Source organism: Tamandua tetradactyla, chromosome 16 (assembly GCF_023851605.1).
Source record: "Tamandua tetradactyla isolate mTamTet1 chromosome 16, mTamTet1.pri, whole genome shotgun sequence".
Lineage (NCBI taxonomy): Eukaryota > Metazoa > Chordata > Mammalia > Pilosa > Myrmecophagidae > Tamandua > Tamandua tetradactyla.
This window is the reverse complement of record NC_135342.1, coordinates 21,558,735-21,575,097: the sequence shown is the minus strand read 5'-3', so window position 1 is coordinate 21,575,097 and position 16,363 is coordinate 21,558,735. Positions and strand designations below refer to the sequence as shown.

The 16,363-nt window shown below is 47.3% G+C and overlaps 3 protein-coding genes across 9 annotated transcripts in view; 2 read left to right on the top strand and 1 right to left on the bottom strand.

Annotated features, from left to right (window-relative positions):
* Positions 1 to 16,363, top strand: part of CD177 (CD177 molecule) — a 91,140-nt gene that overhangs the window by 1,765 nt on the left and 73,012 nt on the right. For 2 of the 4 annotated variants that reach the window (XR_013163419.1, XR_013163418.1), the window contains exons 2-4: positions 59 to 128; positions 663 to 781; positions 1,648 to 2,099. The gene's annotated coding sequence lies outside the window, so the exon portion shown is untranslated. Of the gene's footprint in view, positions 1 to 58; positions 129 to 662; positions 782 to 1,647; positions 2,100 to 16,363 lie in introns of those variants that run through there. The other 2 variants (XR_013163421.1, XR_013163420.1) reach the window with 1 other exon arrangement.
* Positions 4,778 to 9,834, bottom strand: DMRTC2 (DMRT like family C2). Of its 3 annotated transcripts, none has more exons than XM_077131638.1 (9): positions 9,702 to 9,834; positions 8,383 to 8,610; positions 8,154 to 8,311; positions 7,797 to 7,873; positions 7,328 to 7,541; positions 7,081 to 7,207; positions 6,248 to 6,308; positions 5,935 to 6,109; positions 4,778 to 5,150 (listed from the first exon to the last, which is right to left on the bottom strand). In XM_077131638.1, exons 2-9 carry the CDS (start codon positions 8,604 to 8,606, stop codon positions 5,038 to 5,040), a joined length of 1,149 nt encoding a protein of 382 aa, XP_076987753.1. In that variant the 5' UTR covers positions 8,607 to 8,610; positions 9,702 to 9,834; the 3' UTR covers positions 4,778 to 5,037. The 3 variants fall into 3 exon arrangements, with proteins under 3 accessions (XP_076987753.1, XP_076987751.1, XP_076987752.1); XM_077131636.1 differs by lacking the exon at positions 9,702 to 9,834 and adding an exon at positions 9,335 to 9,684; XM_077131637.1 differs by lacking the exon at positions 9,702 to 9,834 and adding an exon at positions 9,335 to 9,682 and having other exon boundaries at positions 7,358 to 7,541.
* LYPD4 (LY6/PLAUR domain containing 4) lies at positions 9,593 to 14,970 on the top strand. Of its 2 annotated transcripts, none has more exons than XM_077131641.1 (5): positions 9,593 to 9,751; positions 13,128 to 13,288; positions 13,501 to 13,644; positions 14,097 to 14,423; positions 14,692 to 14,970. In XM_077131641.1, exons 2-5 carry the CDS (start codon positions 13,222 to 13,224, stop codon positions 14,892 to 14,894), a joined length of 741 nt encoding a protein of 246 aa, XP_076987756.1. In that variant the 5' UTR covers positions 9,593 to 9,751; positions 13,128 to 13,221; the 3' UTR covers positions 14,895 to 14,970. The 2 variants fall into 2 exon arrangements, with proteins under 2 accessions (XP_076987756.1, XP_076987754.1); XM_077131639.1 differs by lacking the exon at positions 9,593 to 9,751 and adding an exon at positions 10,102 to 11,178.

The following is a 16,363-nucleotide window of genomic DNA, read 5'->3' as shown; positions in this document are numbered from 1 at the left end:
CTCTGATTGTGATAAATTGTAAAATATCTTTCTTCACCTGCATTGTTCTTATTTCTAGGGCCCCTCATCTCACATTTTTGTGCCAAGTTCTCCTTTCTTGACCCTGGGATCCAGGTGTAAAGCAACAGGTACAATAATATTAAACAAGAGAAGCCTATGTGATTCTTTTCAGTAAGTTGAGTGGGGCACTTATGAGAAGTCTTCTCAAACCTCCCATGGAGAACTTTTTTTTAATTCAGAAATTTAGCTATATCACTTGTGAAATACAATTCACTGTTAAATTTGTTCCAAGACTGGGAAAATGTTACTAATTTTTTGTTAAGAGAGTAAAAATCCAAACAAACTTAACCTTGTTTCTGCCTTAGGGAGATGTCTGCTATACTCAAGTAAGATGTGCCCCTGCTTCTTTCTCACATAGTTACATTGTTGCGGGGTGGGGGGTGGAATTCAAGATATCTGTTGACATCCAGACTCTGATTCCCAACAAATAGGTCAGTCCAGAGGAGGATGTTAATTGGTTTGAAGGCACAAGGTTGTTTATGTCACAGTGTCAGTGGGCAGTAAAGGCGCAGCATTGTCATGAATTAAGTCAGTAGGAGTAAAACAATTTCTAAGGAATTAAACAGATAGTGTTTTCACAGTCAATTATTCTGAACCCTCAGAGAGAAGGTGAACATGGGTGCTGCCATTAGGAGTTCTTGGAGGGAGAGACATAAATGGACAAACATAGGCACAACTTATATAGGCCTATGAAATAGTAGGAGAAAAACAACGTAAGCAGGTAAGTTATTTCTTGCATACTTTTATATATTGGCTTTTCTCAAATGTAACTGCTGTATAAGTCAGGTGAGACTGTACTTTAAAAATCTGGAATGTTACCAAGAATCGTTCTCCATTTTGGAAATCCAGTCACCATAGGCAATGCGTAGGCCAGGTGTCTTGAAAGAATGTCTTAACTTCTGTCCAAAGGGCTTAACAGATACTACAGTCAGATGAAAAGGACTATCCTTGCTTCTGAAAAGAGGTCTAGCAGGACATGGGTTATAGAGGAGGCCTACCTGGATTAGGCAATGAGGGTTTGAGTGTAGACTTGACAGAGATGGGTGGGGCTGGGTCTCTGAAAGGTAAAGAGGCTTGGTGTAGTTTCTATACTGGACAAGAAGTGTGGTCAAGTGTGGATCAGATCCAAGCAGGGAGAAAGGGAGAATGGATTCCCACAGAGTAGAATGTGGAATGAGCTCCTAAAATAAAACCTGGGTGGCTGTGGGAGAGGAGAGAGAAGAGGGGGATGATGATTCGAAATTCAAAATTTGTTGGTGATTTCTGCAGAGGTCAGGAGGGTATGCTGAAGGACACTTAGAATGAGGTATGTTATATATATTCAGTGCCCTATCGGGCCAGGGAATGGGAAATGGAAAGGGGTTGTGCTGGTTTGAAACTGTCATATACCCCAGAAAAGCCATGTTCTTTAATCCTTGTGCTGGTTTGAAAGGAAGCATGCCCCCTAAGAAAAGCCATGTTTTAATCAAAATATCATTTCATAAAGGTAGAATAATCTCTATTCAATACTGTATGTTTGAAACTGTAATCAGATCATCTCTTTGGATGATGTGATTTAGTCAAGAATGGTTGTTAAACTGTATTAAGGGACGACATGTCTCCACCCATTTGGATGGGTCTTGATTGGTTTATTGGAGTCCTATAAAAGAGGAAATATTTTGGCGAATGAGAGATTCAGAGAGAGCAGAGAATGCTGCAGCACCACGAAGCAGAGAGTCCACCAGCCAGCGACCTTTGGAGATGAAGAAGGAAAATGCCTCCTGGGGAGCTTCATGAAACAGGAAGCCAGGAGAGAAAGTAGCAGATAATACCTTGCTTGCCATGTGCCGTTCCAGCCGAGAGAGAAACTGTGATTGTGTTCGCCATGTGCCTTTCCAGATGAGAGAGAAACCCTGAACTTCATCGGCCTTCTTGAACCAAGGTATCTTTCCCCGGATGCCTTTGATTGGACATTTCTATAGACTTGTTTTAATTGGGGCATTTTCTCAGCCTTAGAACTATAAACTAGCAACTTATTAAATTCCCGTTTTAAAAAGCCATTCTGTTTCTGGTATATCGCATTCCGGCAGCTAGCAAACTAGAACAATCCTTATTCAGTATTGCTGGGTAGGATCTTTTTGATTGTTTCCATGGAGATGGGACCTACCCAATTGTGGGTGGTAATTTTTTGATAATTTCTATGAAGATGTGTCTACCCCTATTCAAAGTGGGGTTGCTTACTGGAGCCCTTTAAGAGGGAACCATTTTGGAAAAATCTTCAATGCTGACCACAGACCTTTGGAGTTGCAGAAGGAAAATACCCCTGGGGAATCTTTATGAAACAAGGAGCCAGGACAGAAAGCTAGCAGACATTGCATATACCTTCCCAGCTGAGAGAGAAACTCTGAACTTCATTGGCCTGTTCTTTGGAGTTAAGGTATCTTTCTTTGGATGTCTTAGTTTGGACCTTTCTATGGCCTTAGAACTGTAAACTTGCAACTTAATAAAGTCCCTTTTTAAAGGTATATTGTGTTTAGGCAGCTTTGGCAAACTAAAACAGAGGTGAATCAGGAAACTACTTATAGTCCATTGGTCATAATCTCCAGGGCTGGTCAGAGGCCAGGAACCCAGTGGCTACTCACACAGGTGAAGAGGGCTGCACTGAAGTAGGCCTCTACAGAGGAGGCTGCACAATCCTTAAAGTTGCCCTTTATCCCCAAGGCAGACCACTGCAGACATCTGGCATTTCCTTTCAATGGGGTGGGTTGCCAATGATTTGATAGTCAAGGGTAGGCATAGCCAGTGGCCTGTCTGAAGGCTCTCTCAAGTTTGGCACAGAAGGGAGATGGACTGCAGAGAACTGAGAAGGGCCAGTAGAGGGATCTGCTCCCTGCTACTTTCCCCAAACTCCATCACCTTCTCTTTTCCTCCCCTTTCTCATGTAACCCTTTAACCCCAAATTATACTTTCTCTTTTACCCAGACCAGCTGTGTGACCCTGCCATACTGGGAACCTTTGGTTAGCTTTGAGTAGCAGGTCTTAGCCATGTTGCATACTTCTCTTCTCTGTGCTATGTGGGCCTGGTCATGTGTCACTGGGAAAACATGACACAGCAAGGCTTAGGCAGGTCTATTAAGGAGCAAGCATATATCTAATTTTAAAACCTGGGGAGGGAAGGAAGGCATGAAATGGACTTCAGTCCTATATTTTGTTCTGCATCCTGAGAATTGTTGCAAGTTTGATACTCTGTCATTTGTTAGGGAGTAGAAGCAGCTCACCTTGTCAAGGCCCAAACAAGAAAGAACAAGCTGTAATTGGATGTTATAACCATCAGTCACCTTGAGTAAAAATAGACGTGGGTAACATCAGGACAAAGAATCTGCCATCAGGCATATTCCTTGAGCTTTCTGTCTATCCCTTCTAAGGGATATATCCCTTCTAATGGGGATGGGGGTCTCCAGGTCTTCCTTCTTTGGGATAGCTCAGCAGATCTTTATAGGTTTGGAATGGTTCAAGGAGAAGGATTCAACAGCAGAGGAAAAAGAAACAAAAGCAGATATGATTTTATTACTCCTTAATGATATATTGAGTAGAAAATAAAAGACTCTTGAAAAACTCTTCTGACTCATCTGTCTTGGAGTCCTGAATCTGTCACCAGCTGCTTTATAAAAATTACCTATCAATTAATTTGGGGCCTTAAAAGAAGGTGGGATCCTTCCCTGATCTTTGCCTAAAAATTTCCTCTAGACTGCTTGGGCAACTCACTTTACCTCTTTAGGCTTTGTTCCCTCATATATAAATGAGAATAATCATGAATAGCTTACAGTACACAGCAGGTACTCAATGAATGGTAATGACTGCCTCTAATCTTTGGGTCTTTCAAAACTAGACACATGAGCCTCCCTAGTTCAGGATAAATCCTTGATAAAGACTACTTGATTCTTTCTATTCTGTTTGGTCTCAGTTTCCCCATCTGAAAAATGTCACGCTAGATTAGCATCAGACTAATCCACTGAACAAAGCTAGCCTGAAACTAGACTTTATTTGGCCTCCAGAGGATTTAAAGAAGAAAACTGAGCCAGCAGTTGAAAGTTAAGATATTTTACATAAAAATCTATTTTCTAGCTTTTCTTGAAAAATCAGAAGATGTGGCAACATTGAGCCTACATTTCTGCCTGGCAACAATTAACTAGAGCCAAGAGAAACCAGTCCCCTTAGGTAGGGTGCACATTCTGCTTGCCAGGACCTGTCCTACCTGGACTTTACTCATTTATCTGCTCTGCCTGGCCCTACAGGCATTTCAGTTTTGGGTCTTCTACACATCTGGAAACTGCCTATGCCAGGCTCATAGCAGGCACTTAACACTTAATTATTGAATCAGTGAATCTCCTCCCACTATCGTCCTCTATCTCTCTTTCTTATTTGTCCATAATAAGAAATCCAAGTTTGTGTCCATTTGTGGTAGTTAATAAGTAATTTTCACTTGGAAAAGTGAATTGAACACATCCTTTCTGTCAGTCAGGACAGACTGTTAGGCTGTGTAACAAACAATCCCCAAATCTCAGTGGCCTAAAACAAAAATTTATTTCTTGCTCATTCACACAAACCTAGATACAAAGTGAAAATATGCTTCTCTTTTCACCGGCATGGAGACAGAGTGCATGGGTATGGACAAAATCACGTGTCTAATAAATACTCTGGAACATGAACTCATGCAAAAACCTAGATGCTGGTCAGCTTAAATTGTACAACTCTCTCTTTATTGGGGATTTTAAAAGGTCCCAGGACCCAAGGTGGGGAATGAGACTAACCACCCTCAGCCAAGGAAATGCCCCATGCTATATATGGAACTGAAATGTAACAAAGCACCTGAAAGCTTAAAAAAGCTTGGATCTTGTACATTAAACTTCATGCATAAATCCATAAGTAAAATACCAAATTTGCAGTGTCTGTAGGCCATGGACCCTCTGCCCCAATGAGGCCTTCACCTCTGGGCTTCTAGCTCAGGAGGGAGATGGATCCCAGACACCCAATATGCAGAGCTACTGAGGGGGCTGGGGTGGGTCGGAGAGAGGGGCCAATAGGCTGGAATCCTCTTCCTCCAGCAGGAGCTATAGGCAGGAAGGAAAGAGACAGGACCATGTCATATGAATTTCTGCTGTCAGCAAATCCCTCTTCCTTACCCTACCCAATTGAAGCCTCATTCTTTGTTTACCTGGATTACTGCACACATCTCTACCTCAATGATTTTCCCACTTGCAGTCTTGCCACCTCCAATCCCTCCATCACAGCCTTCTCTTTCTAATGTTTAGAATCTCTGAATGTCCCTTCCTAGCTCAGAAACATTCCTTGGCTCTCCTTCTTTCACAATTGCTGGTCTAAACCCCTTCTCTCTCTGTCCCCCCAGGATCCTCAAGGATCCTTCAGTTCTTTCCAGGCTAGTCACTGCGCCTTGGGAAGGCATCCAGACTTCCTCAAATAGAGGAAGCTCTGTGAAGGCAGTTATCAGACCTCTTTTCAGGCCAGACCCTCGCCACCTCATCAATCACATTCCAGATTTCAGCAGGTAACCTTAATACATAGAGAGAGCCTTGGGCTGGAGTCAGGAGACCAGGCTCTGCCACTGTCTCACCTTTGGGCAAGTCCTTGCCTCTCTTGGGGCTTCACTTTCCTTGACATCAGGGCACTGGGTAATTGCTGTTGTTGAGCACAAAACTTAAACTGCTGATTAATTGAACGGTCCTCAGCTCAGAGGCTAGGCTGAGGAGCTTGGAGACCTGAGCCAGAGGAGGTTCAATCTACTGACCCTTATTTTCTGTTAATCCCTGCTAACTCCAGTGACCTTCATTTACTACCCATTCCTATCCTATTCTCTCCTTTCAGGGAAAAGGCTACCTGGTGGGCCACAGGGGTGGAGCAGAGAGATCCAGGCAGAGTTGGCAGGGACAGAAGAGGTCAGACGAGGAGGCTGGGATGAATCTTTCAGCCCCATGAGGGCCTCAGCTGCTTCCCGCTGCAGTTGCCGCTCTGAGGGGGCTGATGTCCAACCCAGGTGAGAGGCTCCAGGGGCCTACAAAGGGAAGGGAGAGGAGCAGACTGGGAACCCCAACTCCTGCCCACCTCCAAGTTTCCCTCAGCCCCTAGTTCTTTCCCAGGCCCCTGCTCTTCCCTCCCCCCAGGGTCCTGGATCCCATGTCTTTCCCAGGACCTGTGGCTGCAGCAGAAGAGGGTCTGGGGTGCCACAGGGCTGGAGAATCAGAGTTGAGCACCTAAAAAGAGGAGAAAAGATGCCATTGGGGTTAAATACATGGACACACATGGACATAGAAAGAGGAGCAGGATTGTGCTATATCCTGATCTGGAACTGAAGTGCCTGCTAGGCTACTATGCTTTGTGACCTTGGGCAAGTTCCTTCCCTTGTCTTGGCCTTCTTTGTTTTCTATAAAATGAAAATCTCTGCCAGCTTCTTCCTCCCAGGGCTACTATGAGGACTACAGGAGTTTATTGGTGTCAGGTTTTTTAAACTAGACTGGGATTACCATCCTTGCCCAGGGTCTGGTTTTCCTCTCCACAATTCCCCAATCCCCATGGAACCTAAGGACCCATTTGGCCCACCTTTAAGCTTTCTCTAATGGCCTCTGGTTTCTCCATTGGGCCTTTGTGGCCCTTACCAGCATGCCCCACCCCTCTTCCCATTTCAGCAAGCTTGAATCTTATCTCAGGCTCCATCTTATCTATTTCAAGTGGATTTAATAGCTATCATTTGTTCAAGGCCAGGGACCTCATATTCCATCCATTATTGCTATTTCTCATGACCATAACTCTGAGAGGTAAGAAACAATATACCAATTTATGGATTAAAAAACAGGTTCAGAGAGGTAAAATTACTTGTCTAAAGTCTCACAGCTAGGAAACAGCAGAGTTAGGAGAGCTCTGCCTCACTTACTAGCCTAAGACCTTTTCTTCTTCTTGGTCATCTGCTGTGGTGTCTAGCACAGGGTTAGGGACATGCTAAACACACAACGTTCCCTCTTTACTCACGTGCGGGGTAGGCCAGGGGGTCCTTGATGTTCTCCAGAGAGAGGAGCTGTCACTATTGTGCGAGGTCCTGCGTAGGTTGGGAGAGGCCCATGAATGGGCAGCTGGAGGGAAGTGCTAGGGTCAAAGCCTAATGAAGGTAAGAGAATGCAGAATATGTAGGGGTCGGAGGTCAAGGCTGTTATCTTCCCTTCCCCATTCTGTCTTCTTCTCCCCTTTCTGTTACAGTGGCACACTGGCACTCAAATACCTGTTGATGAACGTTGGATGACCATCTTACCAGGGAAGGGATGCAGAGGGACAGTAGGTTCTTGGCATAGCAAGCGACATACCACCGGGGGTGGCATGGAGAAGCCTGGAGGCAGCCAGTGTCCGGGGGCCCAAGGGCCTGGAGACAGCGGAGTCCAGGGCAAAGGCAAAGCTTCTGGGGAACGGCTGAGCAGCAGAGACCCATGGGAGTTCTCCTGCAGGATGGGTGGGGTACAAAGCTGGGCATGAGAAAGAGGAGTGGCCATGTTCTGGGAGGGGGGGCTAGGACCCCAAAACATTAGAGCTAAGAAGGCCTTTAAGTCCCACTCCCTCATTCTGCCCATAGAAGAGAAATGATTTTCCCAAGCAAGTCAGGGCTGGGACTAGAACCAGTTATCCAAGGTGTAGAGGAAGGAGCCTGGGCAGTGGCTAGGATAAACCCCCTCCCTCAGGACCCAGATGCTCCTTACCTTCCCAGGGGGTGTCAGTGCCAGTGGGACTGCCCCATGGGGGATCAGAGGCTGGGGTGCTAGGTTCTCCTTCCCAGCTGTGAGAGACCAGGGATAGCTCTGGTGAGCCCTTTCCCCTCACCCCCATCCCATCCCACCTTTAAACTGAGTTCTTGCCTCCCTATGGTCCTTTTCTGCCCCCAGACTTCACCCTGTCCTCCAAAAACTTGATCACATTTTATAGTTGGGGAGGCTGAAGCCCACATAGTAGATATACCTTGTCCAAGGTCACACACCAAGTAGGTGGCAGGACTGGACCTCTTTTCTCTGTTTTCTATACCCAAACTCCTGCTTTTGTTCCTGGACAGAAATACTCACAGGGAAACCCTGGTTGAGTAGCTCCCTTCTTGACCCAGCTGGAAGCTTTCGGAGGAGCTGCCCCTTTCCTCATTAGTCCCTGAGCCAGGTGCCTCTTTAGCTGTGCCTCTTGCTGCCTACGCAAGGCTACCTGGGCAGCCATGACCTTTCGGCGCTCCCTAAAAGAGGAGGTTGTCAGCCACCCTTAGACAAGGCCCATTCTCCTCCCCTCCTCGGACCTCACACTTACAAGATGAGGACACACTTGTGACACTCGCAAGCCTGGAAGAGGCAGAGGCGCTTATGGCCTTTGAGGTGGGCAGTGACGCCGTGGTTGCGGCAGCGGGCACAGGTTGGAGAGCGACTGACAGTTCTCCTGGGGATAAGCTCAGTGCCCTGGGGGGCTCTGGCCTCACCCTGTGCTGTGGAGTCTGAGGGGCAGTGGTGGACAGCAGACATTTCAATGGGTTCCATAGATCTAGGAGCAGGAGTAGAGGGTCAGGACCTTCTCCTGACCAACCCTGCCTGTCTCTTGAAGTCCACACCTGAGGTGGTGCTTCATCTTAACCACTCTGGACCCAGCTTTCACCTTCCTCCTCCCCTGGCTTTCTCTCCTCTTCACTCCACTACCATTCTCAGGTATCCTCCTTCCCAGGCACGGTCTTCCCAAGAAACCCCTTTCTTCTTTCCTTTCTTGGGCACACTTTCAGTTAAAAAATTACTCTCTCTGGCTAACCTTCCCGTTTTCCATGCATAAATCCCAGTTTCAGGCCTCCTTATGCACTCTCATACTCCCTTCAAGGATCTTTGCCTCCCCCTTTCTACGCACCTTATTCCATCCTCTTCAACGCTCATCATCCTACCCTCTTGCATTTATTAAATTCCTATAAATATTTCTATGCCTCCACACTCAATTCTAGTACACTCAATTCCACCACCACCCCTGCCACACTCCTTCAATCTGATTCTGTTCTTGCATCCTTTTCATCAGAATGCCTTCTTGCATCCTGAGCACCTACATTATTCTGGTGGACCCCCTGCCCCACTTTCAATAATCATTTTCATTCACTCGTGCCTTCCTTCCTTATCCAACACGTTTACTGAACTTCTCCTCTATACCAGGCCCTGCTCTAACCCCAAAGCCCTCTCTCAACACTAATTCCTCTTTTACACCCACATGGCACCCAGTCTTTCATGCAAACCTAGGCAGTCGCTGCACCCAGCGCTTCATGCCCTTCTGCCCACTTCCAACAATTAAATTCCAACGTGCATTGCCCATCTTGCCTCTCAGGGAACCACCTGCTTACTGAGCCGTTACTCTGCGCACCCCCTTTAAGCAGCCGCCCATCTAAACGCTGATCCTCCACCCTCACTGTCCCAGGCCCGAGGGAGGGAGCGGGACCCGGGCACGCGCCGGATGGGGGAAGGCCGGGGAGAGGCACGAGGAGCTCCAGAGGTACCCCACTGAGGGGGAGGCGAGGGGATGCCTGGGACGGAAATTCAGTGCAAGAGAGAGGGAAGAGAGGAGACGTGAAGGGGCGGGGTTGGGTTTGCCAGCCCGCGGGTTACCACAGCCACGAGCGGGATCAGAGTCAGTCAGGATGAGGCGACCGAACCCGGTGAGTACGTGGCATGAGGAACGGCTCCGCTCCGCTCGCACGCCTTTTCCCACCCCCTTTTCACTAGGACCAATAAACTTCAAGCACCACCTCCTGCCAAGGAGGCGAACGACCAATGAGCTTGGAGATCCAGCGAGTAACGGCCCGCTCCTTACCTCCTGGCCTGCTTCTCCTGGCTTGGGACTGCAAGGCCAGCCAATAGCGCGTCGAGTTGAGTCTCGCGCCTCCGCCTCTTCCTCAACCTTGACTTGTCTTCCCAGAATGTTCTTCCCTTTTTGGTGGAGGTGGCCAATGAGGCTTCGAGTACCGCTTCAGGGGCTGGAGCTGGCCCTGCCCCCAGGAACGGCCAGGCAGGCCCCGCCTCCGCCCCAGGCGTTGACGCAGGACTGCGCATGCGCATAGCTTCGCCTTCTGGCCCTTCCTCTGCCTAGCAGCAATTCCTAGCCTGTCCTCTTGGACTGTGCTTTGGCTGCTTTTTTTGTTTTCTCTCAGTTATTTCGCGGTACCCCAATTCCAGATCAACGCTTTTCTGCCTTTTACGCATCTCTCATCCTGTTATTTCCCCGTCCACCCCCACCCCCACCTCTGGGTCCCACCCTCATGCCCGGGGGCGGTTCTGCTGTCCCTCCTCTCGATTTTCCCTCTCACTCTCACCGCCTCTTTGTCTTGTTATCTTCCAACTGCCTTTCTGCCCGGGCCTCATTCCCTTCTAGCCTGCCCCCTTTCCCCCCCAGCTTACTTCTCTCCACTAGAGGCCTCTTTTTTTCTGTCCCTTTGGCCTTGTCCTCCCTGTGTGCTCCCCCCTCTGTATTTCACCTGGTTCTCAGGGCCCGTGCTGCACTGATGTCTTCTCTGTGTGCCTGTTAGACCTGTTTTCCCGCCCGCCCTCTGTGTGGTCCCCCGTTGTGCGTTCTGCCCAGCCACCTTTCCTCCTCGTCACCCTCTGCGACCCGATCCCCCCCACCCCGCCCCAGCCCCGTTGTTTTGTCTCCTCATTTCCCATTTCCTTCGCCTCTGATTGTGCTTCTGTGCCGTCCTCCCCTCACCCCCCTGCAAGGTCCATTCCTTCACTTTGCTTCGTCTCTGGATGGCTTCTCTTCCATAGGGGCTGCATCCCCTCTGACCACTCCAGACCGAGGATTCCAGTCTTTTTTGGTTGTGTCCCTATTTGTTCTCTGACCTTTGGGTCCTCTCCGTTTGCATCCCCGGCTGGTGTGTGTCCTCTTCTCCGTTTGGCCCAACGCTTCTGTGTGTTCCTTCACCAACCTTCATTTTCCTTTCTTGTGTACCATCCTTTCTGGGGGCCTTAACCCCATTGTTTGCCACCCTTTTTTTGGGTGACAGCCTGTGTGTCCGTGGCATTCAGGACAGAAGAGACCTCACGCTGGACTGTTGTGCCAGGGAGCAGTACCAGATAAAATTGAAAGGTGGTTTGAGACTATGGGAGCAGTGGGGATTTGAATGCCAGTTTAAGAGGTTGAACTTGATCCTTTAGATGGTGGGGAGAGAGACAGGGGAACTAACCTTTATGGAGGGCTTAGCCTATGCCTGGCACTTTCATATCGATAAGTTCATTAATCTTCATAATGACCCTATGAGATGTATTATTAATCCATGTTATAAATGAGGAGGCAGGCTCAGAGATCATCGAATTGCACAACATCACACAGCCAGTAGGTGGAGGCGTATAGATTCCAACTATATAGGGTCCATGCTCCCTGACTTTGTACTGCCTACCTTGTTTAATGGTGATTTCCTCCCCTCCCCCTCCTATAGGCAGTCACCTGGAGGAGGTTAATGTGTATCTTTTGGTTTCTTTGTGTTCTGGTGAGTGGTGTGGTGTTTATGTGCATGCATTTTTAATGTATGCAAACGAGATGGTGGTTATTATTTAAAATGTCCAGCACTGTGCCTTTAAGGTCCACCCATATTGTTATGTGTACATCTGTTCAGTTGCTTTAAACTGCTGGAGGGCGTGCATCTCTTGCACTTTGCAGGGAGAGAGGCTGCAAACCACTGATAAAGTTGCGTGTCCCTTTGTAGATCAGGGTGGAAGTTTCTGTTATATACACGTCAGGACAGAATTAGGTATTTGGGAATTTAACTGGGCTGTAGATTGCCAGACTCCTCCCTGCAACACTGCTTGGGGCCTGAGACACTGATCAGAACTCTCAACTCCTCTGCTCCTCAGGGTCCAAAGTGGGGGTGGGGACATCAACCCATGAGCAGCGTGCACCAGGGTCCTTGTAGGCTCATGTTCTTGATGACACTAATCCTTTCCCAGCTTTCTAGATTGCCTTTTTCTGCTTACTCTTGAGTTAGGGCATCTCTTCACGTGCTTATTAGCCACTTGGCTCTTCTGTGAATTGCCTCTTCATATGCTTAATCCATGTTTTTTCCTACTGGGGTTGTTCTCTTTTTCTTGTCTATTTGCAGGAGATTCTTGCCATTTTTGTCAGTTTCAGACACTACATATATTCTTCTTATGCCTGTTTTGGCATTTCATCTTATATTAGAAATTTACCCATTTTTTCAAATTTATAAATGTAAAGTTGTTAATAATACCTTTATTATTTTTTAAGTATCTGTTGTCTTTTACTTCTCATTTTTTTCATTCTATATTTTATTTGCATCGTCTTTTCTTTTTCCTTGGCTCAGCTTTGCCAGAGACCTATCTTATTAATCTTTTCACAGAATGAGTGTTAGGTTTTTTTAATGAGTCTTAGCGTTTTAAAAGTCACTTTTTTTTTTTTTTTGCAGTTTTCATTGCATTGATTTTTACTATCTTCTTTATTTCCATCCTTTTGGTTTAATTGGAGGGAAAGTGCTGTGTTGCTCTTTAGACAGCTTCTCAAATTAATTTTTGAGAATTAGCCTGTTTATTTTGTAAAGCTTACTTCCTGATAAATGTATTTAAAAGTGTGAATTTACTTCTAAATACTGCTTTAGTTGTGTCTCAAATTGGACATGTAGTTTTAAAGAAAACTTTGTTTTGACATAATCATTGAATCACAGGAAGTTGCAAAATAGTGACGTTGAGGTCCTTGAACCTTTCCTCCAGCTTCTCCATGGGAACATTTTATATAACTGTAGTATATAAGCAGAAAATTGACATTGGTAACCAGAAGATCTTTAAAGCATCCACTTGTGATTTGAATCTCATTGTCTCTGGCTAGAGAATAGCCCTATGAAAGGAATCCTTTGGATAAGCCAGCGTTCTGTGCTCTAGTGCGAGGACTTATGCAAGACACACATTTGAGAAGCCGATGCTATGGATGGGAATTATAGAGGAAATTAAAGTTGGGAGGACCCAAGAACCTAAAGGTCTCAGGAAGCCTGTGGCACAGAAACTGACATAACCAACTTTCTTTTCCAGAAAGAGTAGCTCAGAGGCAGCAGGACAGAGCATTCAGGCACTGGGAGAGCCAAGCTTCCCTGGAGACTGACCTCTAGCATCCAGACACAGGACTATGGGACCCCCGCATTTGAGCCCTGTGCGGCTGCTCTGCCTCCTAGGAGCCATCTCCATTCTTCCTTGTATGTTCTGTGTGTGTGTGTGCGTGCGCACGCGTGCATGTTTGTGGCTGGTCACAGACCACTGAGAGAAAAAAGGCTGGATATATGGATCCTTCAGGGGAAGCGTCTGTGGTGGCTGAGCTCTGGGTTACCAGTTCCGGGTGGATGAAAAAATGTAGGGACTGAGAAGACAGTGTGAAGAGCAGATGCCTGGAAGAATATTCTCCCTTTAGGGGCTGGGGCTCTTTTGTGCTATGAAGCAACGGCCTCATACTTCAGAGCTGTTACCCTCCATAACTGGCAGTGGATTCTGATGAGAAGCATGGTGTGCAAGCTGAGAGAAGGCTGTGAAGAGACACTGTTATTCTTCGAGGCAGGTGAAGTAAGGGTGGACTCACTATTCTCACCCCCAACTCCACTCACAGTGACTCAGAACTCGAGTTCCAGATATTTACCCCATTATATCATTGGGGATAAGGTCAGGACACTGGCAGGAGAGGGGTGGGACCCGGCCTCTTGTGGTGTGGGCAGAACGGAGGAGGGCAGATCCTGGGAGGAGAGGGGCAATCTGGGGGAAAAGAAAAGAGTAGGACACAAGGGACAGAGGACAGTGGGGCTTTGAGGAGATGCCAGTGGGTCCCCCGGCATTTGAGCCCTGCACAGGTGTAGTGAGTAGACATGGGGCAGGGTGGGATGGGGTGGGGGAGTGGGGAGGCAAAGCTAGTACTAGGCAGGGCAGATACAGAAAGAGCAGGGTGGAGTGCAGGAGTGTGGGTTCAGGGTGGGGCCAAAGTCACTGATCAGCGTTCTCCAATCCTCTGCTCCTCAGGGACCAGAAGGGGAGTTGTGGGTTTTAAAGGTTGCACCCCAGCTTTGTCTCACCCCGCAAGAACCTCCTACCTCGTTTCACCGCCTGGACTCTCCATTGCCTCCTACAGCCGCGTCTGCCGGTCCTATCTCTGCAATAACCTCACCAACTTGCAACCTTTTGTGAAACTCATAGCTGAAACTCCCAAGTCAATAGGACTCTCTTCCCATAATTGTCCAAGCTGTTTGGGCGAGATCTCTAAGGATTGCCTCCCCAATTTTGTCACCACTGAATCTTGTCCCCAAGATGCCTTTATGTGTTACAGCTCCACCGCACAATTTCTGGCAGGTGAGAGGAGAGGAACTTTACCAAACACCTACTGTTTGCTGGGTGCTGCTTAGTGCTTTAAATCTCTGAGAGAGGCTGGTGAGATCTGGAGATGGGATTGGGGTTACTGGGGGTCAGGAACATGAAGTCCTCAAGGGTGAAGGGGTAATGCACCTTGGGCCCAAATCTTTGGTGGGACGGCAGGTTTCCTGATTTCATGAGGGGCGCTTGGAAGAAGAGCAGGGACTGAGAGCTGTGAGCACGCCCTGACTGCCCCTGTCCCTCACAGGGTCTCTCAATACTACCATCCTCATTATGGGCTGTGTTCCTCAACGCCAGAAGCTTTTAGCAGCGTTTCGAGCCGTTGGGAGCATCAGAGTGATTGAAAATCTCAACATCTTAGAGAAATCCGAGATTGCAGGTGCAGAGCCTTCCATTCGGGGTTCTGCCTTGGGCTTTTTTTTAGGCCTCCTGATGGCCTTCAAAGACTGACCATCCAGCTAGACTGGACAAACACCCAGACTCCTTTGCACTTAGTAAATAAAGTTTTATTCTTTGTTCTGTGGTCCATGAGAGTTGAGGAGTTGTGGAGGATCAAGTGTGTCCAGGGATGTGGGGGATCGAGGTATTGGGCAGTGCGAATAGCAAAGGGAGGAGAGCTTGGGGGAGGAGATGGACTGGTATAGTGACAACCTTCTAGGAAACACTTATATACCCTTTTCCTCTTTCCCCTCTTCTGGGGTACCTGAACCTAGCCTGGGCTCATCCACTAATTCCCTTTTCTGGACCTTCATTTCCTTCCTGTCTAAAATGAAGGGCCTTGGGCGCATGGGTGTCAGTGGTAGAATGCTCAGTATCCATGCAGGAGACCTGGGTTCAATTCCTGGACCGTGCACTCCCCCCCAAAGAAAAAATTAAAATTAAGGGCCTTATGGATTAGAACTGAGTCTTATCGAGGCAATTTGCAATTTGAAGCCTGGGATTATTATTATTTTTTAAAACCACTCATTATTAGAGTGTCTGCTATGTATTGTGCTAGTCTCTATGCTAGTGTTTTATATACAGAGTCTTATTTATATCACCATAGCCTACCTCCGTGAGACAGTTTTTATTTCACAAAAAAGTTTCCATTACCTGCCCAGATAGAATCCCTTCTGCCTCCTCTGCAGTATCTTTCCATTCTGAGAAATCTGGGGAGCTTGAGTTGCTTTCTTCTGCTCAGTACGTTTCGTTGTATAAGTCGGCAGATAAGGATGAGAGAGAAGGGAGTAGTATTAGGCATACCTAGTTTTCACCCACAGTTCATTCTCCTGGCTTCTAGGGATGGAGGACAGTATAATGCTTCTCTCTGGCCATAGGGGGCAGCAGATACACCCTACAACTTCACTTCAAGTTTGGGGTGGGGGTGGGGGCTAGAACTGAGAGTCTCTGTGTTAGGCAATTTACACGTGATCTCAGTTTAACTTAACTACCTTATGAGGCGCAGAGGCAGCAGCTTAGGGTACTTATACTGTGGGCTAAGCATTTACTGTCTATTACCTTATCCTTACTACAATCTTATTAAATAGTTACTTATTAAATCGAGAAAAAATTCCTCTATTTGAGGATTTTACAGATGAGGAACAGGCTTAACTTTCCTGAGTCCATAGAACCCACCTTTGTTAATAGCTTGGGCAGTAGGATCTGAAGCACTTGGCCTCTTAAGTGGGACTGGTTACGGAAACTTTGGTTCCTATGGACAGGTTTGGAAGGTCTGGTTGGGAAGCCAAAGAAGATCATGGTACGTAGAGGAGGCTTGAGTGAGTCCAAAGATCCTGTGTCAAGAGACTGTTAGGTCACCAGAGGAGGTTTCTGCATTTTGTTTTTGTTTTTTTTTGCTGGGCTTCGCCCCGCCCCCCCCACCTTCCTTGCTTCTGACTAGGTGGATAATTAGATAAGTTTAAAGGGCTGAGCTGAAGCCT

What these genes read in the sequence shown, in the direction of transcription:
- DMRTC2 (XM_077131636.1), bottom strand. Translation starts at nt 9,411, where the DNA reads ATGGGCAATGCACGTTGGAATTTAATTGTTGGAAGTGGGCAGAAGGGC. An exon ending in TACTCAACCAGGGTTTCCCT is followed by an intron (nt 7,874 to 8,153) that starts GTGAGTATTTCT and finishes GGTCTCTCACAG; the next exon opens with CTGGGAAGGAGAACCTAGCA. An exon ending in CATCCAACGTTCATCAACAG is followed by an intron (nt 7,208 to 7,327) that starts GTATTTGAGTGC and finishes TACCTTCATTAG; the next exon opens with GCTTTGACCCTAGCACTTCC.
- LYPD4 (XM_077131641.1), top strand. Translation starts at nt 13,222, where the DNA reads ATGGGACCCCCGCATTTGAGCCCTGTGCGGCTGCTCTGCCTCCTAGGA. An exon ending in AGCCATCTCCATTCTTCCTT is followed by an intron (nt 13,289 to 13,500) that starts GTATGTTCTGTG and finishes TTCTCCCTTTAG; the next exon opens with GGGCTGGGGCTCTTTTGTGC. An exon ending in CACCGCACAATTTCTGGCAG is followed by an intron (nt 14,424 to 14,691) that starts GTGAGAGGAGAG and finishes TGTCCCTCACAG; the next exon opens with GGTCTCTCAATACTACCATC.